This window comes from Hordeum vulgare, chromosome 2H (genome assembly GCF_904849725.1).
Source record: "Hordeum vulgare subsp. vulgare chromosome 2H, MorexV3_pseudomolecules_assembly, whole genome shotgun sequence".
Lineage (NCBI taxonomy): Eukaryota > Viridiplantae > Streptophyta > Magnoliopsida > Poales > Poaceae > Hordeum > Hordeum vulgare.
Genome location: NC_058519.1, coordinates 609,996,755 through 610,022,050, shown reverse-complemented (window position 1 = coordinate 610,022,050; position 25,296 = coordinate 609,996,755). Strand labels below are relative to the sequence as shown.

The 25,296-nt window shown below is 47.7% G+C and overlaps 2 protein-coding genes across 2 annotated transcripts; both read right to left on the bottom strand.

Moving 5' to 3' along the window:
- Window positions 1–73: 73 nt before the first annotated feature.
- Window positions 74–2,852, bottom strand: LOC123427776 (UV-B-induced protein At3g17800, chloroplastic). Its single transcript, XM_045111891.1, has 3 exons — window positions 2,534–2,852; window positions 1,081–1,358; window positions 74–917 (listed from the first exon to the last, which is right to left on the bottom strand). Exons 1-3 carry the CDS (start codon window positions 2,627–2,629, stop codon window positions 113–115), a joined length of 1,179 nt encoding a protein of 392 aa, XP_044967826.1. The 5' UTR covers window positions 2,630–2,852; the 3' UTR covers window positions 74–112.
- Window positions 2,853–3,263: 411 nt separating this feature from the next.
- On the bottom strand, window positions 3,264–6,048 carry LOC123427777 (protein AE7-like; the record flags this gene model as incomplete). The annotated part of the gene is made up of 6 exons (XM_045111893.1): window positions 3,264–3,712; window positions 4,146–4,191; window positions 5,185–5,284; window positions 5,380–5,485; window positions 5,596–5,736; window positions 5,913–6,048. Coding segments are annotated over 6 exons (630 nt in total), but the record flags the coding sequence as incomplete, so codon positions are not given.
- Window positions 6,049–25,296: the final 19,248 nt, after the last annotated feature.

Genomic DNA, 25,296 nt, shown 5'->3' with positions numbered 1-25,296 from the left:
ATGGTTTGTTTCGTGCCCCTGCTGCCGATATAGAGCAAAAAAGAGCAAGAGCGTCAGCTACACTGACAAGGCATACCAGAGAAAACCATTTCCAGATTATCAAAATGCACAATCAACTGTTAACAAAATGGTATTTGGATTCTACATGGCTCTCAGCCTCCCACAAAAAGGCTCCAAAACCAGCCGCCTCCAGGACAAGATGTGTGAGCTCTGTAAACGTAAGCGTTACAGTTTTACCATCTTTAGCATTAACAGAGCCATCATCCAGCACTTTGATATCCGGCCGACCAAACAGAGCCTGCGTTTGCTTCTCTATCAGCGAGACCGATTCCTTCGACCTGATGGTAGCGTATCTCTGCAACGTATCAGCGTCCAGCCGCGAGACGTAGGACCTCAGCTTGTTTGGGTTTGTTTCCTCGTCTTCCTCCACATCAACCATCTCCCCATCAGGTGTCATCCTTACCAGGGACTCCATGTCCATGAATGGATTAGGCTTAATGTCTCTCTCTGTAAATAGTTTTTCGTTGAGGCTTGGTGGGAGCGTCTTCATGGTTTTCTCTAGTTGGAATCGCTCATCCACCCTCTTGAGGAAGTAACCATACATGATGGATGCTGCGTAGAGCTTTCCGAGATTTAAGTTGCTGATCTCGACAACGGTATCTAGTGGCGCTGCCGCCTGCTCTCCCATGATAAGATTGAGATGGTTCTGTATCATCTCAAGAGCGTCTTGAGAGTGTATGCTTTGCAGCTTATACTCCTGGTTAGGCAATGAGGAGATGTCGCGCACAGGGCCACCTGATGGTGATAATGCAGGTGTCATTGATATGTCATTTTCCATGAACTTGAACAAAATCCAGCAGTAGATGATCTCTTCTAGGGTATTCTGCCTTTCCTTCTCTTTGACTTCTGCAATTCGCCTGTAGTTCAGGGATGCATTATTTAATTGCTATGAGTCAACAGAATATTCATGCCTTCTCCTTTCTATAACATTTACATAGCAGCATGTTTTATAGCAGATATGACGCGTAACTAGTTGTTGCTGATGTGGGCAAAACAATTCCAAAAATTATTGGTACTTACTTGTAAAGGAGGTCCTCGGGAACTTTTGCGGCCTTTTCCTTTTGGGCAATTTTCTCTGCTGTCAGGTTTTCAAGTTGCTGATCGACTGTTACAGGAATTAGGTGAGGCTGCGATTGCAGTATCTGCGCCAGAAGTTGACCACTTGGGGTTTCGAATTTAACAGGAGCGAGTTGTGCCTCGCCATCACCAGATTCCATCTTTGCTTTAACCTTTAAGCTTCTTGCTTGGTAATGATTGATTTGGAATCCAGCTTTAGAACGACTGGTATAAGGAAAGCCCTGTGAAACAAAGAAACATCATCCAGTTGACCCAAAAATGCAATTGAAACTTGAACGGAGAGATATGCAACTCCAATATAATATCATGGTATTTCCCATTCAGCTAAGGAATTACTTCTTCTTTAAACTAATAGAGGACGTTTTAGAGACTTGACATTGAAATGCAAATGCAGCACGGGTAAAATAAAGAGATTAACTGAAAATACACGAGTTGAGCAGAACAGTTTGAGAGCAAGAGATAAGACAAAAATTCGATAATCATCGGTCAGCATGTAATGCGAAATAGAAATTTCACATCACTTAAAGTGTTGGCCACAATCAACCCGTAGCAAACGCATCAGAAGTGAGCCGTTGAGCATAACAGGAGCACCAGAATACTTGTCCAAACCAGGTGCATAGAGTATAGATAATGTGAAATCTAATAGAAATTCTTGTAATTAATAAATGAAAAGAGTTAATGTTGCGTTCATAGGCATGATGCATGAAGAATAAAAAAAATGCAATACATCATATCGAATGCTATGGCACTCTAGGCAGGCAGCTACTCCCTCCGTTCACAAATATAAGATGTTCTAACCTTCTCTTTTTTCTGTATTGAATGCATATAGGAATGTTTTAGTGTGTTTGTGCACTCATTTCATTCCGTACGTGGTTCATATTGAAATATCCAAAACATCTTATGCTTGCGAACCGAGGGAGTAGATAACAATTCAGTGAGTTATGCCAAGAACAAAAGCGAATTCAGGCATGCTTCTCGTTCAGAGTTTCACCACGTACGCCTGCACGTATGGGTGCCATTAATTTCCTCTAGACCAAGTCTGAATTCTAGACGAAGATTATAACTAATAACTAAACTAGCACGCATGACGTACGTGCCCTGCCGTGGGAGCTAGGCCCAAACACGCCGACAACTAAACGCCACAGATTATTGTGCATGAGCAAAGTCGTTACGCGCCGGCCTGAAACCGGACGCCACGCCACGCCACACACTTCTTCCGGCGGCACACAAACTCAGACGCGCGGTTACAGTTGACAGAAGCAAAGCAAATGCACGCGGAGCTACAGGAACAAGCAGTCTGAGCATCAGAACCACGAGTTGGATTTGGATCCCACTTCAGTGGTGGCTGGGGGCTAGGAAACGGACGACGGGGGCGAGCGGGGAGCAGGAGCCGTACCTTGCGGAGGCGGCCGTGGCGCGGCCTGGCGAGGGGGGAGCAGGAGGGGGACGGGGAGGCGAGGAGCAGCGCCGCGTCGGCCCACGCCGACGACATGGTGGCGCGCGCGGAGAGGGGATGGGGGCGGCACAGCAGCGACGAAGGGGATTCCGTGCGCTGTTTGGGGCTCCCGAGATTAGACGGGGGCGGGGCAGTGGAGACGAGACTAGGGGGAGAGCGCGGCGCTGATCTTTTTCTATCTGGAGCGAGCGTGAGCGTGTGCGTGTGCCTGTGCCTGGCTCTTCCTTCCCTTTTCCTCCAAGCCAAGCGAAGCGAAGCGCGGCTGCCGTGAGCGTGCGGGACTGTTGGTAACTTTGTACGCCACACAAGAGAGTCTGGTTTTTCGGTATGGGCCACGCGTGGCCTCGGGACTGAGCTGCTCTTGTTTCCTCGGCACTGAAGCTTCCTTCTTCTTATACGGAAGCAGCATGGCAGGCCAACATTGGATTCAAGACCAAACACAAAGATCTCCCGCTCAAAAAAAAAACACATATATTTATAATAAAATCTAAACAGAAGAGAAAACAATTCTATTCAAACATGATTGTGAAATAATGACCGAGGAGAACGGTTATGCTGGACATAGACACGAGACAGCACGGATCACCACACCATCCCTCAGTAGTGCTGCCCTTTTATTTTTTCTTCAGCAACTCGAGCACGACTAAATAAAAAAGGATAAAACATCAAGTTCAAATAAAAGGATAAGCATGATATATTCAATTCATGACCCAGGATAACAGTAACCCAGACAGAATTTTAGAGACGGCACGGATCACCGCACTATTATCCCTCAATGTACAATCAGGACCGTACAAAAACGTAGCAGCACCCAGTTCTTCCAAGAAAAAAATAGCAGCACTCGACGACCTACATACTACCACTACGATACGAGAGCTGAAGCAGCAGCAATGTGCTTACAGAGAGGCATGGGGCCTCAAAATTCATGCACACGTCCTGCACCGCCTATAATTCTTCTCAAATATCTGTTGTGGTCTAGGAATATATCCACACACTGGTTTCCAGTCCTACTCAGGTCTCAACCGAGCGTCGGTGACAAGCATTCCTCCACTATGTCCAGCAGGTTTGAATTCTCCAGCGCGGCCGCCACACGTTCTTTGTCGCTCAGTTGCTTGTTCACTGGGAAAAAAGGGATAAAAAACATACTGAGATATTGTTCTAGGCTAAAAATAGTGTGGTACTCCCTCCTTTTTGGTTTAGAGGGCTTATCTCAAAATTTTCAGATTTTCATTATATAAGGCTCACTTTGAGTCCAATTGAGTTAATTAGCTTCGAGTCTCACACCATATTTAATGTAAGTAGGGGAATTATTGACGCATGCATCTTTTTTTACATGCACCATGTAAATCCAATGAGAGAGAGGGTGTTGCACTTATTGCCTTGGAAATTGAATAAGTGAGGAATATTTCATTGGGCAATTTTGTATCCACAAAACTCGTGTCATCCACTCACAATCTACCTTGTTGATGAGATTTCAGATTTGAGTCCTATAAACCGCAAGGGAGGGAGTAACTGTAAGGTATAAAGATGAAGTATATCGTAGAACACATACCGGCAGCTTCAGTTGCATGTGATCCAGGAGTCAACCGTATGTCCACCTACAGGGGTCAGAAATCAGTACAATGTCTGGTTGTTTTGAAGGAACTATGGGCAGGACATTGACAGGAGCAAAATCCACCCTACTTAATTAGTCCTCAATAAATTTGCTTATGAAATGCTTAGCAATATGTTAATGAATTACTCCCTCCATCTCAGTTTATAAGTCCGGCACGTGTACCTATGTCGTCAATTTGACCAACTTAATGATAAGCATATATTACAAAAAATATATCATTAAAAACATTAGATGTTCTATTTTCTAATGATATAATTTTTATATTAAACAATAAATTTTATATAAGTTAAATTGACGACCTAGGTACACGTGCATGCCTTCTATTTTATAAACTGTGACGGAGGTAGTACCATTGTTTCCAACCATTAATGATGCATTTACACCACACATAACTGAAATTAGAAACTGCACTTATTCTGCCTCCAGAGTGTGTTTGCGGTATCTGAATTTTGAAGTAAAAACTTCTTCTATAATGGCAGTAGCAAGTTAAGGGCCAGTTCTTTTGGGGCTTATGTATGGCTGTGGAAATAAGCTGCCCCCTCCCCAACTTATTCTAGAAGCCCAACCTAAAATTTTATTTTATAAGCCTAATAATGAAGGGTTAACTAGTAGGCTTCTTCTTTAAAATAAAAATTTAGGTTAGGCTTCTAGAATAAGATGGGGAGAGGGTAGACAGCTAGCCATAAGCCCCAAAAGAACTGGCCCTAAGTGGTCTGGCACAGATGGCTCATCAAGCTCGGTGTTCTAAGACTTCCTAAATTAAAATATGAATACGCTGACATGTTAATCAAATTACCATGGCTTCAGCAACATATTAAGGCAGCTTGTTATTTTCCTCTCTTCCTTTCTGTTTTAAGCAGTTCACGATTGAACTATTTATTATTTTCTTCTCTTCTGTTCTCTTTTTAAGCAGTTTACGATTACTTGTGGAACTATAATAGCAGGAGTTCCTTTTTACCGCACACCAACAGTATACCTTGTAACGAGGTGGAAGACTCCGCATCAGCTTCACACGTAAGCAAAGGCCAATGATAGTGGCCATACTGCAATGCTCCACTGTTGGGGTGAAAGTAACCCTGAAACCAAAGCGAGCAGGAATCCTCACGATTTAATCTCATCATGATGCCTGAATTGCTGCAGCCAAATTTCCAATAGACAGGTGCCAACTTACCTGACATGACTAAGTTCATCATTGATTTCGACCGAGTCTTCATTTACCACATTAAGATCTTCCAATGAGTATGGATGTTCTGGGTCCTTTATGTCTCTAATATGATGTAAGAATATTAAGGAGTACAAGGTATTTATGCTAACACGGCACCAGGTCAATAAAGTATAGCAGCAAAGCAAGCTACACTAGATCCATAAAGGAAAAAAAAAAGGATATCAAATATCTCAAGCTGGTCTATGGCCTCTGTTGCATTTTCATCTATGTCTTCTGGTGCCTGACGGGTGCGCCTCTCTCTTTTCTCATGAATCACAGGGTTAGCATTTATCAACTCCATTACTATTTTCCCTCTGCAATGCTCTGATTGGATAAGTCAGACAAATTCCAGCAAGTCAATAGCATGAAAATAGTGTCAACGGCATTACTAAATCCTTATTACTATCATGTCTTCAATTACGGCCCTCTAAGGCTGTGTTTGGTTTTCTTAACAAGCAGAACATGAAGGAGGGGGGATTCAGGAGGAAGGAGGTTGCTACCTGCCGGCGGAGCTCCGGGGGGAGGCGCTGCTTGGTGGGAGCGGCAACTCCAATCCACGACGCCGCTGCTAGGCCTCGGCCCTGTTGGGCGGGCGCGGCTGCTCCAGGGAGGCGCGTGAGGCGGGGCAGAGGAGGTTTAGGCCGGCTGGACGTGCGGCTGCGGCGGCGGAGTGCCGGCGGGGTGGCGGTGGAGGCGGCGGGAACCCTAGCGGCCCCTGTGTGGCCGAGGGTTTTTTTTCAGATCGGGATCGGAGGTGGGAGGCTCTCCTCGTGGCTCCTTTCACCGTGATGAATCGTTTTGCAGTCGTCTGACCCTAACTTTTTCAATTTCTCAACCAACCATTTTCGAATGCCCCCTAGAAGTTGTAGAATATTTACCCACCTTTGCCACCCGATTTATAAATTAATACTGATAAATTAACACTGATAATATTTACATTAAAACAAAATAAAATATGTGCAAAAACTGTTCAGGATATATGATTGCATAACTATATTTTCCACCTGCTGATTCCTTCTAATTTCCACAAGAGGTTCAGATCCATAGTAAGAAGGACCTACAGGGACCTTTGTAAGCATGTGCAGGAGCATCTCCCATGCCCATGCGCGTGCGTGTGAGCAAGGGTCAACATTGGTGCGTGTGGGAGCAGCCTGTACAGGAAGCAGCTCCCATGGCCACGACGACCATGGCCAGGAGCTCCGCTCCGACCAAAGCGTCCGCAGGGGACGAGCTCGCGAGGGCTGGCAGCTGCTCCCGTGCAGGCGGAGGTGCCCTTGTGGCGGCGGCGTACTTGCCTTTTGTTTAGGGTCTATCAGATCCGAGAGGGATGGAGGGAGGAGGAGAACCAACCTCTACGCCGAGAGGATGCGCGTCGGCGACGAGCTCGCGAGGCGCCGGACGAGATCTGCCGCAAGAGAGAGAGTGGTGGGGGAGGAGAGCGGCGCGTCTGGGGTGGGAATCGACAGGGAGAGAAACCCTACCCTCTTTCTCGCGTGGGTGTGGGCGTCCGTGCACGCGCGGGTGCACCGACGCAGGCTCGCGGAAACTGCACCTCCTATTCGCCGCTCAGTGCGGCAACCAGTCGGGGCTCCGCACATGGCGACCCTCGACTCGGACGGCCCAATAGGTGCACAACTACTGTAGTTTTTTTCCCTTTCTGCTTTTTTTATGGAACTCCATAATATTTTTTTGAAAATCTAGAACATTTTTTTAAAAGCAATAAACATTTTTCGAATTTAAATAACAATTTTTGAAAGTCCAGAACATTTTTTTGAATTTCGAAACATTTTTTAAATTCCAGAACATTTTTTCAAAATCTTGAACAGTTTTAAATTCCGGAACATTATTTAAATTCCGGAACATTTTTTCAAAATCCGGAACAGTTTTACAAATTCCAGAACATTTTTTCAAAATCTTGAACATTTTTTTAAATTCTGAAACATTTTTTCAACTTCCAGAACATTTTTACAAATTTCGTAACATATTTTCAAAATCTTGAACATTTTTTCAAATTCCAGAATTTTTTATAATTCTAAAACATTTTTTCAAATTTCAGAACATTTCTTGAAAATGCAGAACAATTTTGAAACAGAAATAGAAAAAAAAAACGGTTCAAACCTCTAGAAGGTTCCCAAAACCGGGCAAGGCTCCCTCGCTACCTGGTCCAGCCCAATCCCCCCGCCCGCTCTGTGTGAGGCCTCGACACCGCTTCACACAGAGCGGCAAATAGGATTTTTCCGCGGAAACGGCCGAAACTTGTGTTTCCACTCAGCCTGGCTCGGAGGCCTTTTTCATCGGTCGGGCCAGGCCCAACTGGACATGCAGCATACCAAACAACCAAATAAATTGCATGATGGATGCGAGCCAAATGCAATACAAGAAACCAAACACGTAAGGTGTCGACATTGTCGGCCGGGCCTTGAATGCTACAAGCATGTGCCACTCATCACTGATTTTTGTGGACAAAATCTACGAAGTGATGCTATACTTGCTTTAGACGGAATTTTTGCAACAAAAGTCTCGTTACGGAAGACAGAGAAGGGGTGAAAGATGTTATAATTTTTGCAAAGGATCTTGTTGGTGGGAAATAGAGAAGATATTTTACAACCAAGATCTTGTTGCGGGAATAAAGATCATTGGAGCCTTGTCCGACATATCCATCGTTCAACGTTGCAACCGTTCTGCCGCCGTCGTATAGTTCCTGCAATATTATTTATGTTGCATCATTTTTCTGCAACAAGGTCTCTGTTATAAAATAAAAGTTACACACGTTTCTACAACATGATTTCTATTGTAAAAAATTGTACAACATGATCTTTGTTGCGATTTTTTTAATAAAAAACTTCCACGATACGATCTTTGTTGTAGAAAATATTCTATAACAAACACTGTTGTAAATAAAATTCTATAGATGTTTCTGCAACACGATCGTTGTTGCAGAAAATATTATATAACAAACTAAATGTAACAAGGCCGGTGTTTAAAGAGAAATATTTAGGACTCCCTACACCTGAAGGGCGGATGTCAAAGGGGTGTTTTCAGAATCTGCAAGCTAGTCTCACCAAGAGGCTAATCCAATGGGGAGATGGCTTGTTAGCTCAACCTGGTAGAGAGGTATTAATAAAGTCAGTAGCACAAGCTCTCCCTACTTATATAATGGGTATCTTCAAGCTTCCGTTTTTAGTATGTGATGATCTAACAATGATGGTTAGAAACTTATAGTGAGGATCTAAAAATGGTCGTAGGAAAGTGCACCCAAAGACTTGGCATTATTTGTTGCAACCGAAGTGTAAAGGTGGGCCTGGATTTTGCGATTACAGGCTATTTAATCAAGCACTCTTGGCACGCCAAGCTTGGCGACTAATTGATAGGCCCGACAGCCTTTGTGCACGATCGCTCAAGGCACGATACTACCGAGAAGGTAAGCTAGAGGATACAGTTTTCTCTAGGAATGCTTCGCCGACTTGGCAAGCAATTAGCTATGGTCTTGAGCTATTGAAAAAGGGCTAGTATGGAGGGTCGACAATGGAGCAAGCATAATAGTGTGGAGAGATAACTGGGTACCGAGACCACATTCTTTTTAACCGGCATCACCAAAAGGCCTTTGCCGCATTTGCTCCGTATCTGAGCTCCTTAATGCTAATGGGTCCTGGAATGTTGAGCTTCTTTAGAATTACTTCTTGCCTTGTGATGTAGATGAGATCCGCAAAATCAGAGCTTCCCCAAGACATGAGGAGGATACTTTAGCTTGGGGTTTGGGGAGGTTTGGACAAATTTCTGCCAAAACTGCTTAGATCTTGCTTTTGAGGAAACCAAGAGAGAACATGATTCTTCATCAAGCTCTAACCCAAATGGTCGAAAGGTAATGTGAAAACTGATTTGGTCTGCTGATGTATGACGGGGGATAACCCCAGGGTAGGCTCATCGTGCCTACTCCTTCGCATACAAGATTAAAGGAAAACCACAACTTGTTCCATACGGGCCAAATCCCCCTGGCCGGCTTGGAGGCCCCTGCCGGCTAGAGGCGAGACGGCCAAATCCCCCTGGCCGGCTTGGAGGCCCCTGCCGGCTAGAGGCGAGACGGCCAACTCCTCCTGGTCGTCTAGGAATCACCTGCCGGCTAGGGGCGAGGTGGCTACCTCCTTCTGTCTGTTTGGGAAGCGTCTGCCGGCTAGAGGCGAGACGGCCGTTCCTTGGCCGGCTAGCGAGGCCGCTAGCCGAACAGGGAGCTCAAGTCACATCAGATCATAGGCCATGACGAGACCCTACGATTAAAGGTGAATACGTGTCAGCAAGGGTACAAGGTTGGAGAGCACGACAGATACAGTGTCAGCGGCCATGACGCTGACCTACTCCGGCTCCGATCTGTCAACCCTGCACAGTACCAGCCCGTCGCCACCCACTCCATTACCAAGTTGGGTGTGGCAATAGTGGAGACGGCCGTACTGGCAACCCATGACGAATCTCGCAAGACGACGCTGGACGTACTACACGTGTCCTGCGTCGGCCTTACGTGAGATCTTCATTGGCTGGCTGGCGGGTCCCATAGCCAGATGGGACCTCGAAGCCGGCGGGCCCCTCCAGCGACAAGACAAGACCACTGTGGACCCCCTGGCCAGCCGGCGAGGCTGCCAGGCGGGTCCCTCCTTTGTACTTTTATCCTTATTGTAGGTCAGTGGGTTCGTCTATACCCCCCGATCCCCCTCCATGCAGAGGGTGGGTCAATTTCTCACACACACACCCAGGAGAAGTAGACGTGAGCCGACATCTCCTTCTTCCTCCTCCGTCGAACAGCTCAAGGAGCACACTGTAACCTTTCTGGTGCATTATACATTCCGGCAGGATTAGGGGTGTTATCTCTATGGAGAGGCACGAACCTGGGTACATTGTGCGTCTCTCACTTGTACCAACCCCGTTTCCGGAGCCCGTCGGTGTCCTTTCGGTCCCCACCACACATCTTTAGCCTACCCATGGCTTATGTCGTGAGTAAACATCAACATTTGGCGCCCACCGTGGGGCCGTCCGCGGCATCGGTCGGAGTTACGCTCTGGGCGGGGCCCTTCGCCAGCACCGCCGTATGCCTCGCGTCCGGATCGATCAGCATGCCCGTGGAGCCTGCCCTTGCGGAGGTTTCTGTGATGCTGGTCGATGTCCCAATCCGTCTCATAGACTGTGATGAGGAGTCTAACGACGGGTCGCTCCCAAGCATCGTTATGTTGCTTTTGCAAACTTCGGCGTCCTCTTCAGCGACTTGCGCCTCGACGATGAGCCTCACTACCTCGGCGAGGGCATCGACATCGACGCGCTATGCGCCAGCTTCAGTAGGCTCTCCCTCGAGGAGGTGCCTGCGCATGATGAGTACCCTAGCGAGGTGCTCGTCTTCGATGGTTCACCATCATCTACGGGGTGTCTGGCCCCGCACCACATAGCTGTCGTCTCCAACCTCATGGAGGTGATGGTCATTGGTGGCGGCACCAGCAAGCCTCACGGTAAGGCGTCAGCACAGGCAGTTGACCCCGCTGTGGGTGCTGTCAACACGCTTCATGCTACCCTTGCTGGCTTGAAGACGCGTATCGCCATCTCTGCAAACCCAATCGATGCTCAGGCCTCGCTCGAGGAGGCCCGCAGGCAGATCCTGGAGGAGGGCATTGTCATCGCCGCTGCCAAGCGCCGGATGGAGGCCGCGTAGCACGAGTATAACTCTGCTTATGGCCTCACTCCGACTGATGATGGTCCTAGCCGACTCGCCGAGGTCCGCGGCCGCGGCCGGGTCATCGTTCATATCCTAGGTGGCAAGCAGCCCATTTACGATACCCCCGTGGCTAACTTACGGGCTGCTCAAGCGGCTATGGCAGAAATGCCTAGTTTGGCGGGCGAGGAGCGCGTCCTTCAAGAGAAGCGGGTCAAGGATCTCCTTGACGCCGCTAATGAGCACTAGTCTCTTCTTGACCCTCGTCATGCATAGTCAGTGTCTCCGGGAGCCGACCTCGGAGCACACTGTGACAGCCCGATGCCGACGTTCCAGAAGATTCCCTTTTCTTTCCGTTTTTGTCGTGTGGGTATTTTCATTTGTCGCATCATCATCGCATCATTCACATCATCTGCATTGCATCGGTGTCTCCGTTGCCGCCCGTATTCAAAACTTGCATCCGTTGTTAGTTGCCGGTTCTCGTCGTTGTCCGTTCTGAGTCCGATCGCACACTGTAACGACCAAGATGCGGTCCTTTCCGATCTGGGGGTTGAGGCCCCCGAATAGGAAAGAAGCGCATCTAAGTGTTTTGCAAGCAAGTAAACATAGCACCTAATAATAAATATAGTAGACAATCTGGGATTCAACTGTCTTCTTATTAATACAACAGAGTACAACGCAGATACAAACAAGGTAGTTCTGGTACGGACTACAAAACAAGGAAAAATGCTATGCTACCCGCTGCAGGCCCACGATCACGACCACGGCTCAGTCCTCCAGATAGTTCACGTAAAGGCGATCTGTCTCCTCGTCGTACTGCCACGCCAGCTGGGTGCCGTCGGGATCATCGAGCTCTGGGGTACCTGTACCTGCTGGGAGTTTCGGAGGAATCTGTGAGCCACGGGGACTCAGCAATCTAAGACCTTGGTGCCAGAACTAGTCATGTTATTGGGTAAGGAAGGGGTGAAGGGTTTCAGGCTGCTGCATCCTATGACTGAATAAGTGGCTAACTTACGCGAGAAGGAAGTGATAGTGGTCTACGCTAACGATCGGGAATACTTGATCAGAAAGTGATCCCGAACACCTACCTACGGCAATCATAACCCCACCGTGTTCCCGGTCGAAGAGAGATCTTCGAAGGGACAGTCACGGTTACGCACACAGTTGGCATATTTTATTAGTTTATGTTTAAGTTCTCTAATACCGGATGTTAACAAAATATTCCAAGTTGCCACATAACCGTGGGCACGGCTTTCCGAAAGATTAAACCCTGCAGGGGTGCTCCAACTAGTCCATCACAAACGAACACAGGCCGCAAAGGCATCCTCTATCACGAATCTCGTGATCTCGTCGGATTCCTTAGAGGAAAACCTCAACTCTGGGGAAAACCAAAGCTTCACCGGAATTCCTATACGCAAGATATACCGCTAAGGCAAGACAGGACTAGCAGGACCTCCCGACGTGTCGACGACCCTGATAAGAGCCGCGTATCTCAGTCTCAGGACACGCCGGATGAGTCACACTACAGGTATACCAAACCTCAGGTTGCCCTGTGGTGGCCCCATAGTCTGCCCAGTTTGGACCAACACTCATGAGGAGCACTGGCCCGGGTTGTTGATTAGAATCCTCGGGGTAGCTATTCCCTATGCAGTTTATTATTAGGTGATTAGCAAATAGTACCAATGTTGGGTCCTGCCGGACAAGCCTTAACACTACGCGATTTATCAAGGGGGTCCCCATAACAACCCCGAACGTGTTAGGAGCGATCATTATGGAATCAAACACCGGTAACCGGTAACTAAGGCGGCAATAACGGAACAAGACACCCGGCAAAAGGCTAGGCCTCCCATCATTTACCAAGTATATAGATACATTAATTAAATAACAGAAATTAATATAATGATATCAATCTCATGTCATCACGTGAGTTTAAATCACCTGCAACTAACAACGCTAACATTAGTAGCTGAGCAAGCCTACCTAGCCATGCAAGTTGCTAGGAAAGGGTAAGGTGTTTAGGCTCATGGCATATGAAGAGGCAATATATTTTCAGTGGTAGGCAGCAAGCAATATGACGTGGAATCGAAACTAACATAACAAGTCTAGATATGGGATCAAGGTCATGTCATCTTGCCTGTGATATCCTCAGCTTGGAATGGTTCTGGATCGTCCTGCACGTACTCTCCTGCCTCCACGTAATCGGTCTCCGCTCCTGGTGCTACCCAACACAAGAATGACATCCAATGAACAGAAGCACCACAAAATGCAACAATCACATGATGCATGAGATGAAAGTTGAGCATGCACCACTATTTCTAACACTAGCACAAGCAAGATAAACTACAGCAAGTTCCTGGACAGAACTTTGCACTAAACTATTTGGACATGCATGGGAATGATATGAACAGATGCATCTCGTAAAAACGGTGCAAAACCATGTAAAGAACTTTGCAAACGGAGCTACGGATCAACGGGAATCAACGAAACACGATATGAAGCCCTACGTGAAAGATTCATCACCACACATACAATTGGCACAAATCTGGTGTTCCCAGGTTGCCAAGACATATATTAACCCAACATGAATGAAATGGAGCAAGGTAGAACACCCCAACAACAATTAAACACAAACTTTGAACAAAATGGCAAAACTACGCAATCTGCCAGTTTCTGCATCTTAGCTGTTTGTGAGCCACATGCAACATAGCTACAGGTCTTCAAATATGACAAATAATATATGTGGCTGTTGCCAACCAAGAACACTACAAGCTCCAACAAGAATCACAGCAAAAGGAAATAAACTCTAGAAGATACAAGGCCACAAACTTTCCCAAAACCATCAGTTCTCAGGGACTTAGTGAAAATTCCTGCACCTGAGTTTCTGTTTCTGTTCTGAAGCTTTTTTACAGCAATAAAAACACAAGCTACTGGACTCCAAATGACTTGAAAATTGACAGGAAGCTTCACAAACATACCAGGTTCAAAACACTAGCACTGAACTAAGTCCAGTTCTCAACAGAATGACCAGCACTTCCTTATATACAGGGGAAGAAAATGTTTCCAGCATTCCAGACTTAGTGAAATTTTCAGAGTTCAAAAATCTGGAGTTTTCCAGCCACATGCCCACTTTGTCTAGGCATATTTTGCACACACATGTCACCAAGAGGTGATTGACACCACTATGGTGTTGAGTACAAACCCCTACTACTAACACACAAAATTCATGCCCTTGGGCTCCATCTATACCATGGAAACAAAGCCCAAACTTTCAACAAAATGAAAAGGCAACTCCATAAGGTTTGCTTATGAGATGACAATTACATAGGAGAGTTTCATGTGCACAATGACAAAGTGACATGGGGGTTTGAACCCCATGTTTGTGTCATGCACATCAACAACACCAACCCACACAATACCTCACTAGCACTAGCATCAAGCTCAACACAAAGGTAACTCTAAGCTAACAAAAGAGTATGCACACCCCCCACATATGGGCATGTGATGGTGCACACTCTCACAAGCATCACTAGGATCTTCCTAGTATTCATGTCATCCTCAATATGCAACCACCACAACAATCCACACCCTCACTAAATCCATGCAATCAAAAGAAACTACAATATCAACTTAGACCACCTAAAACTCCCAAAGATGGGCTCCACAAGAGTAGCTAGTGCATCTTATCTCCTTAAGGCACAACACACACAATAAAAACACATCACAAGCACAACTCCTACCAAGTGTTCTTCACACCACTAGATGTAACCCACAAAGGTTTACAAAGCTAGCAATACAACCTCTATCATCTTGCAAGTGTGCAACACACACACAAAGGACCCTGTTCCTAACTACACTAGCAAGGGAAAAGATGATAATACCATCTTGCTGCCCAACACAAGGGAGGGGAAGAACAAAAAAAATAAAAAGGCAGCAATAAAATTAAAAAAAAAGCTAAAACAAATATCAGGGTCCTAGGATTCGAACCCTGTACCTCCTGGTTTACAAGTCACCACTTAGCCACTGCACCACCTGCACTACTGTCGACAGGAACGAAGCAGGAAAACAAAAGAACATGCTTCGTTGGCCACCGAATAGGAAAAAAAACAAAATAGGCCAAGAGGGGGATCGAACCCTGAACCTCTCATCAGGCACGCATGAGATCGACCGCTGGGCTACGAAGAGGTATCTGACAGAGGGGGATTCCCATACAAGTAAAACTACCAAAATTCGTCTCCTGTCTACAGAGAGCGCCGACGACAGAGAAGACTGGCGGGCTGCTCGCTTGCCGGTGCTGCCGCACGGCGCTACCGGCGACGAGGGGGGGTTCTCGCTGGCCAGGGCGCTACCGACGAGAGGGGGGAGGAAGCCCCTGCTACAACCCCTTTCCAACAACAGCAACACACAACGCAAACTCGACCCTGCACGCACACACAACCACAACCTCCTGACGAATGGCGGCAGAGAAGAACGACGAACTCTGTCGCGGATCTGGACCGGACCGAGGAGGAGGAAGCACGGGGCGGCGGCCCTCACCTTGGGGAGAAGAGGGAGCACCGGACAGGAAGGAGGAACGCCGGAGGCGAAGAAGAAGAGCTGATGCAGTTCCTCCGTAGACCGAATAAGAGGACGCAGTTCGCCCGGTTCGCCCCGTTGATGAGGACGAGCTCGACGGGGGGGGGGGGGGGGGGGCGCTCCTCGGGGTCCTAGCGCCGGGAATGGGACGCGGGGAGCCGCCCCGAGCCCCCGGACATGGCGGCCGTGCCGCCCGACGACGCCCGCGGAAAGACGCCGGCGACTCTCTCTCTCTGCACCCTCTGCTAGCTACAGGTAGCTCACCTGGGAGGAAAGGAATAGATGGAGATGGGGTTGGGAGAGGTGGCGGCGGCGGCTGAGGGGAGAAGAGGAACCCTAGGCTACGAGCACGGACGCCAACACATCTTATAGGGGGTCCTCGACGTGCTGCTCACGGCGCCGTCAGCTCTCTCTCTCTCTCTCACGTGCTGACGGAAAGAGGACAGCGAGGGAAGGAGGAGGACGCCGTCAGGAAAGAAAGGAAAGGAGAGGGCTTCGCGTGGGCTCTCTCTGGAGGGAGCAGCTGGGCCGGAAGGAGAAGGAGGCCCATGCTGTCCAGGGCAAAGAAATAAAGCTGGGAGGGGAATTTCTTATTTAGTTTTAAACACCCACAGAGAAAAATAACCCACAACATAATCTACCGTGGCAAAAATTCAAAAGGAAAAATCTGCTGGACATAAGGAATTATGGCCCAACATGGAAAAATAGGAATGCAATATTTGGAGATGTTTGAAATAAATGCAAAACAGTAATTAACCTAATGTTTTGAGTCTATTTGCACCTCTAAAAATCAAAGAACAAACCAGATAAATTGCACCTCCTCATAAACACATTTTTATCTAACCGTCAGACATTTTAGAATCATTTTTGGGAAGAAGGAATTTTTGACATGGAAAAGAAAATAGGAGGGAAAAGGAGTTTAAATTGCAAAAGCTTCAAATGACTAGCACTCACTCCTACACTACACACACCATTATCACATGCATCTCAAGATTGTGCAAAACCACCACTTAACCCTAGCAAGATCACATGCACTCACAACACCACAACACTACTCCTAGTAAAAACAAATGCAACATGATCATGGCGTGCAATCATAAGTATGGCAAGGAATGATATGTAATGCATGCATGCAAGGGAAGTAAGCACTAGGGAACACACATGAAATCATGGCACAAAATGATATCATCACAAACTCTGACAAGGTGGCCCCACATGGAAGGTTACAAGAAGGGAAAGACCTACACTTGGGGCATTACACACACGCACGCGCCCGCGGCATCGTCGAAACCCTGTTTTAAAAGTGCGTTTAAAACTTTCTCCGATTGAGCTGGAATTTGTCGCGCGGTATTATTTATATATAGCTAGGCCGCCTGTCAAGTTTCGTCGCGTTCGGAGTTCGTGTGGTACCCGAACGGTCGACCGTAGCGGCACCGTATTCGGTCTACCGTCGGACGTTTGTCGGTGTTTTAAAAATCGTTGCCGTGCCGCCCGTTCTCCCTCTCGTCTCCGGTAAACCCCTCTACACGGCCGCGTACCCATTCCCGTGTTCGGAATCGTCCGAACCCGATCGCACGGTTGGATCCGGAACGCGATTCCGGATAACCGAGCCCCCCCCCCCCCCGTTTGTCTATATATAGCCCCATGCCATTAATTAGAGAGCCACTCCCTCCTCTGCCTCGAAATTCGTGTCACCTACCCGAAACCCTAGCCTCCCACCTGCTCTCTCTCTCCTCCCCCGCGCCGCCGGCCCGCCAGGCCCAGATCGGGCCCGGCCGAGCCCATCCGGCGCGCCGCCGCCCAACCGCCGCCACTCGTCGCCGCGCACGCCTCCCGCGCACCCCGTGCGCGCCTCCCGCGCCCCACGCCGCCTCCTAGAACAGCGCCGTCGCCGGGACCTCGCCCCTTCGGCCGCGCCGCCGCACCTTCCCACCGGCCACTGGCTACCGGCCGCCGCCGGATGCGCCAACGTCTGCTCCCTGCCGCGCCGCCGCCAACCGCCTCGTGCCTGCGTCCCCGACGAGATCCGATCAGCCCCACCTCCTTCCCGTCGCGTCGCGCCGTGCAGCCCGCCGCCTCGCGCCGGTAGCGCCGCCGCCGGCCGCCTCGCCGGTCGCCATGCCCGCTGCAAGGCAGCAGCGCCGCCGCCTGGGAGCCCCGATCCAGATCGAATCGGGAGGAGCCCCATTGACCCGAGCCGCAGCTGGGCCGCGCCTGGGCCTCGCTCGCGAGCGCCGCGCTTGGACCTGCTCCAGCCGCAGCCCAGCGCCAGCAGCCTGGGCCGGTTCAACCCCGAGGCCACTCCACCTATGCTGCACCGGGCCGGCCCAAGAGGCCTTTTCCTGAGGTGAGCCTCTATTCCTCCCCCCTATGCATGATATCTATGTAGCGCTCACTGTTGTTTCGGCCCCGTAGACTGATTAGGCCCGTTAGTAATTTAGGGATTTTTCAGAATTCATATAAATCCCAGTAAATAAACGTATATTTAAATGGACGTAGATTTTTATCCATAAGTCGGTTCGAGGCAAGTTTTATATGTTTTTCGCGTAGTTTTACGCGTAGATTACGTTTGTGCACCTTGCGTATTTGTTCGATTTAGTTTAGCGTGTCAAATGCTTTGTTTACCGTGCTGTCTATATAGGATAGACGCCGTATTTATTTTTCGCGCTAGACCGTATTGCCCGAATGCCGTTTTAGAAATGCCTATGTTTTAAGGACCATTATTCCATGTATTTTAGAGCGGTCATAGGTATTTTTTTTGCATGTATGGTTTGCCGGTAATTTATTTTCCCGCGTATAGGTTATTTTTCTCGCTTTTTAGTGTGGCTTTATTTTGTGTTGCAACCCCACATATTTTATATGTTTCCGGGATAGAAAAATACCATGGATTTTTCTGTGCAATTAGTTTTAGCTTTAGAGCAAGTTGGTTCGCGCGATATTTCGCCGTGATGCCCTTTTGTTTATTTCGTAGGATTTATTCCGTGCCTCGTTTGAATTAGTTGTCAACTAGGGAGTTCTTCTTAGATGTTTTGTTTAGCCCCTGGTATTTTTAGTTGCAATAGAAATGCATGTTTAGGTGTGGTTTGACTGTCCTCAAGTTGCTAGAAATAGTGCTGTTTTGGAGGAGCTGAAATATTTCTAAGTCTGGAATCTGTTATATTTTATTGTTGTCTTGTCTTGCTTGCATATTGTGATATGTAGCTCTTTTGAGGTTGGTCCAATGGAGTTAGTTGTACCCCTTGTGTTTCTCTAGCTTGCTGTAAATGTTCATGCCATTTGGAGTCCTGTAGCTTAGGATTTTGTTGCTGTCAATATTGCTTCAGATCGAAAACTGCACTTTCATGAGGTGTAATTTTCACTAAGTCTGAAATAGTGTGTGAGATGCCATTTTGAGTCTTCTTTTCCTAGTGCTCCTTGCTGCCATGCTAGTTGTTGTTAGCTGTTCGTAGTAGTGCTTCTTGCCATCTTCCGTACCATGCCTTGCTTGAGCATATCGGAGTTGTGTAGCCGTAGTTGTGGGGCATAGGAAATGCTATGTGGCTGATTTTGGCAGATTGTAGTGTTTTCTTGTTATGCTCGTAGTTTTTGAACCGTAGCTCCGTTTTGATCGTGTCCTACATGAAACTTGCTTAGAATCTCGTGTAGTTTCATTTTCTCTTGCTGGTTGCATGTGTTGAAGTGCTCTTAGCCGTCGTTGCACACATATTGCATTCATGCCATCATATCTTGCGGTGCTTGTAACTTTTGATCCGTAGCTCCGTTGGAGATGTTCTCTATGTGTAGATTGCTTGTCTTGACGCGTAGAATCACGTGAACCTATTTGTTTTGATGTTTAACAAATAATTAAATGTGTTAATTCAGATCTGGACAGAATTGTAAATTAACATGTGAGGTCGTCTCGGAGATGCTATATGACATTTCTGACCTCATTTAAAATGCCTAGATAGATAGTTTAATTACACTTCACCTCTTGCCATGTTTAATCACATTTAATATTGCCGTGTACTTAATCGGGATAGAACTAAATAATTAACGTGGAGTTTCGTCAATATGCAACTCGTGCATATTGAACTTCACTTAATGTGTAGTGTTTGATTGAGTGATTTGTCATGCCGTGACTTGCATGTTTTCATCTACTCATGCATCATTTGTGTTGTGCATCGTGTGGTGAATTCCGTGTGATGATTTTTGTTTCCGGTTTGCTTCGTCTTGATAGAGCTCCGCACGCGTGCCGGATTGTGAGGACCCGTTCGACTACGTCGGTTCGTCTGCTTCACGGAGGCATTCTTCTTCCAAGCGGGATCTCAGGCAAGATGATCATTTCCCCAGATACCATTACTATCATTGCTATGCTAGTTATTTCGATGATGTCGTTTATGTCTCGTTGCCTATCACATGTTGAATATCAGCCTCTCAACAATGCCATGAAAACCATCAACCTGTTCAACCTAGCAAACCACTGATTCGCTATGTTACCGCTTGCTTAACCATGTTGTAGAGTTGCTAGTTGCAGGTGCAAATGCTTCTATGCGAAAGCATGGGTTCCTTGTTATATCACCATATTAATGCTATTTAATTTAATGCACCTATATACTTGGTAAAAGGTGGAAGGCTCGGCCTTTTCTAGCCTGGTGCTTTGTTCCACCTTTGCCCCCTTAGTTTCCGGCTACCGGTGTTATGTTCCATAATCGAGCGCTCCTAACACGATCGGGGTTGTTATGGGGACCCCCTTGATAACTCGTTTTAGATTAAAGCTGGTCTGGCAAGGCCCAACATTGGTACTACATTTGCCTAATCACCTAATAAAAATTGCATAGGGACTTCCCGGGCCCCGAGGATAATTTAATCAACCCCCGGGCCAGTGCTCCTCATGAGTGTTGGTCCACCCACCTAGCAGTCGGCGGTACCACCACGGGGCAACTCGAGGTTTGGTTCCCGTCCACTTTGCATAGACGGTGTGTCCTGAGAACGAGATACGCGGCTCCTATCGGGTTCGTCGACACATCGGGTGGCCTTGCTGGATTAGTTTTACCTTTGACGAGATATCTTGTGCATCGGGATTCCGGTGATGCTTTGGGTAATCTCAGAGTTGAGGTTTTCCACTAGGGAATCAGACGAGATCGCGACCTTCGTGATTGAGGATTTCTATGCGGCTTGTGGTAATTTGTGATGGACTAGTTGGAGCACCCCTGCAGGGTTAAATCTTTTTAGAAAGCCATGCCCGCGGTTATGTGGCAACGTGGAAACTTTGTTTAACACTGGTTCTAGATAACTAGAAGTTAACTTAATTAAAATATGCCAACTGTGTGCGTAACCGTGACTGTCTTTTTCGTGAGTTCCTTCTCCGATCGAGGACACGGTGGGGTTATGCCTGACGTAGGTAGGTGTTCAGGATCATTCATTTGATCATCTGTAGTTCACGTACGCTATGCGTAGATTTTCCCCCTCTTATTTCTGGTACTCGTAAGTTAGCCACGAGATATATGCTTAGTCGCTGCTGCAACCTCACCACTTAACCATGCCTCACCCATTAAGCTTTGCTAGTCTTGATACCTTTGGAAATGAGATTGCTGAGTCCCCTATGGCTCACAGATTACTACCACACCAGTTGCAGGTTCAGGTAAATGTTACATGACGCGAGCGCGTTGATTGATCATTTGGAGCTGCTTCCTCTTCTTCTTCTTCTTCTTCTTCTTCTTCTTCTTCTTCTTCTTCATCGATCTAGGATAGGTTCTAGGCCGACAGCCTGGGATAGCAAGGATGGACGTCGTTCTTCTTTTGTCGTTTTGTTTTCGTCCGTAGTCGGACCCTGCTCTTACTCTTGATGATTATGTAATGTACTGATGTGACTCTGATGTAGCTTGTGGCGAGTATAAGCCAACTCTTTATATATCTCTTCTTTTCAGTACATGTACTTGTAACGATATCCATTCTTGCGACATGACGAGATGCGCTTCTATCCCTGACGAGGCCCTCGTGCCAAATTGAGGATAGGGTCGCATCTTGGGCGTGACAAGTTGGTATCAGAGCAGTACCGACCTAGGAGCCCCCTTGATTGATCGAACTTGACCGAGTCGAGTCTAGTGAAAAACTATTTGAGTCTTAGTTATATATCAGAGAGTAGGATTCTTTTTTCTCCTCTTCTATGCTCTGGTGAGGAATCTTGACGTAATAATTTAATTCTGCTCATCTTCTCACTCAAAAAAAATTTAGGATCACGTGGATATTCTTGGGATCTATATGATGCCGATGTGATGGAGTTCTGTCTTGGTGCCTCCTGTCTGACTTGATTTTCTTCCGGGGAGTTGAGCTCCAGGGGATTCTTGAGCACATCGTTATCATTCAGATTTCTTAGTATCTCAAAACGAAGGATGTTCGTAATTGCTTCAATACTAGTAGTGGCGAGATAACCCCGATGTCCCCAGTACTGGTGCAGATTGTTCTGGAGTACTGCCATACTTTGTATCTTTGTGATCACGAAGGTCTGTAGTAGATGAAGGTCCAAGATTCTGGCCGTGTGTTGACGGATGTGATACATGTGACGGGTTAGTATAGGAGTTGTGTGATATTACTCCTTGTATCCGTGTACCAGATTGCATGACCAGATATTTCGGGAATTCATAGGTGGGAATTCAAGTAGTTACTTATAGGACATTCTTCCAACAAATGCATGATGTTAGGTTGGGGTTCGACATCTAGTGGATTCGTTTGTTCACGGTCGACTTACAGCGGTACACGTTGTGTCTTAAAGAGTCCTTGTAGCTTGCTACGACTCGGGGACACTTCGTATGTCGGGTGCACTGCCTTGCACTTGATGGCTACTGTAAAATCGAGCCCGTGCGATCCTGTCCACGAAAATAACGGACAAAATCTTTCTCATGAGTTTGTTCTGGCTTGTTTCATAAGCCTCATCCTTTGTTTTGTTGAATATGGTAATTCGTGTTGCTTCGATGTCAAGTGGTGATTTCAGATCTTTCCTAATATGTGTTCTCATATTTTTATGTGAATGCAACTTCTTTGCTCAATCAGATCGTCTTATCAACTCTTTTCAACCGGAGTCATCGTATCAATTCTTTCCAACCGGTGTGCTTCTCTTCAATGAACTCAATCCTCCCCAATTGTTGCTGATTATTTTCTCATTTGTATTCCGGAGTTCATCTCATCTAGCCCAAGTTGTCTTTGTTTTTCCCCACCCTCCCGACCTTTTTCTCAGTGATTCAATTTTCATCCAAGAGTTTTATTTTCATTGTGCTCCCCCTGTCTGTGCTTTTCTCCCTTACTGTGACAGCCCGATGCCGACGTTCCAGAAGCTTCCCCTTTTCTTTCCGTTTTCGTCGTGTGGGTATTTTCAGTTGCCGCATCATCATCGCATCATGCGCATCATCTGCATTGCATCGGCGTCTCCGTTGCCGCCCGTTTTTCAAAACTTGCATCCGTTAGTAGTTGCCGGTTCTCGTCGTTGTTCGTTCCGAGCCTGACCGCACACGCACGCGCCCGCGACACCGTCGAAACCCTGTTTTTAAAGTGCATTTAAAACTTTCTCTGATCGGGTTGAAATTTGTCGTGCGGGTTTATTTATATATAGGTAGACCGCCTGTCGAATTTCGTCGCGATCGGAGACCGTCTGGTACCCGAATGGTCGCCCGTAGCGGCACCATATTCGGTATACCGTCGGACGTCTGTCGGTGTTTAAAAATTCGTGCCGCGCCGCCCGTTCTCCCTCTCGTCTCCGGATATCCCCTCTACACGGCCACGTACCCGTTCCTGCGTTTGGAATCGTCCGAATCCGACCCCGCGGTTGGATCCGGAACGAAATTCCGGTTAACCGAGCCCCTCGTTTGTCTATATATACCCCACCATCACATTTAGACAGCCATCCCATTTGCCTCGAAATCCATGCCCCTCAAACCCTAATCCCACCTATCTCTCCTCCCCTCAGCCTCCAGCCTCGCAGGCCCGCCGAGCCCATCCGAGGCCCACCCGAGCCCGAGCCGCCGCCGCCCCCGATCTGCCTCCCGCAGCTCCAATCCATGGCCTTCCCTGGCCGAGGCCTTCTCCCGCAGCCCGTCGGCCCCGTCGGCCGGAGCCCCGTAGCCGCCGCCGCCAGCTCGTCGGCGCACCTCGCGCCCTTTGCCATAGCTCGCCGCCGCCCGCGCCAGGACGCCGCCAGCCCGGCCGCCATGAGCCGCAGCGCCTCGCGCCGTTCGCCTGCCTCGCCGGGGCACCGCCCGTCGTCGGCCCCGCCGCCTTGTGAGCTCCTGCGTCGAGCCCGCCTCCCGCTGGCCGGATCCGGTCCGGTCCGGTTCCGGGGAAGGGCCACCTCGCCCGCCCTTGCCTGTTGCTGGCGAGCTCCAGCCGTCGCTGCCCCATCGGGATCGGGCAGGAGCCTCACGCTCCTCCTCCCGTTGACCGCGGAGGATCCCCTCGCGAGGCTGCGTGGGCCACGCGAGGCCCAGCTCGCCGCTCCAGCCAGGCCAGAGAGCCCCAGCGCCCCAGGCCTTCGCTCCCCAGGCCCAGGTAGCTCGGCCTGCCTCCCTCGCCGACCTGGGCCAAGCCCAAGGTGAGGTTCCTCCCCAGACCTCTATTTGTCGCTCGAGTGTGTTTTAGATATCCAGCGCCCATAGTTTAGGCCCGATAGATGTTTTTTTTCCTTTTAGGGTATTTCTCTGGATTTAATTAAATTCCAGATTTAGACGTATATTTAGACGACCGTAACTTTTATTCTGTTAGTCGGTTTGAGGCGTGTAGTATATGGTTTGGTGGTATTTTTGCGCGTAGAGTACGAATTTAAAACCTGCACATTTATTTGACGCCGTTTAGAGTGCCTAATGCCTAGTTTAGCGTGCTGTCCTAGTATCTTTTATCCCGTTTTAATTCTCGTGCGTTCCCGGTTTGTTCGAACACCGTAGATAAAATGCCCGTGTTTTAGGGACCATTTTTCCATGCATTTTAGAGCAGTCATTTGCATTTTTGCGTGTATGGATTGCCTGTAGTTTATTGTCCCGTATATAGGTTATTTTCTCGCATTAATGTGTGGCATTATTTTGTGTTGCAAACCCCACATATTTTATATGTTTTCGGGGTAGAAAAATCCCATGGGTTTTTCTGTGCTATTAGTTTTAGTTTTTGAGGAAGTTAGTTCGCGCGATATTTTGCTATGTTGCCCTTTTGATTAATTCGTAGGATTTATTCCGTACTTCGTTTGAATTAGTTGTCAACTAGAGAGTTGATCTTGGATGTTTTGTTTAGCCCCTGGTATTTTTAGTTGCAATAGAAATTCATGTTTAGGTGTGTTTTGCTTGCTCTCAAGTTGCTAGAAATAGTGCTGTTTTGGACGTGCTGAAATATTTCTAAGTCGGGAATCTGTAATATTTTGTTGCTGTCTTGTTTTGCTTGCATCTTGTGATCTGTAGCTCTTTTGGGATTGGTCCAATGGTGTTAGTTGTACCCCTTGTGTTTCTCTAGTATGCTGTGAAGTTTCATGCCATTTGGAGACCTGTAGCTTAGGATTTTGCTGCTGTCAATATTGCTTCAGGCTGAAAACTGCACTTTCATGAGGTGTAATTTTCACTAAGTCTGAAATAGCGTGTGAGATGCCATTTTGTGTCTTCTTTTCCTAGTGC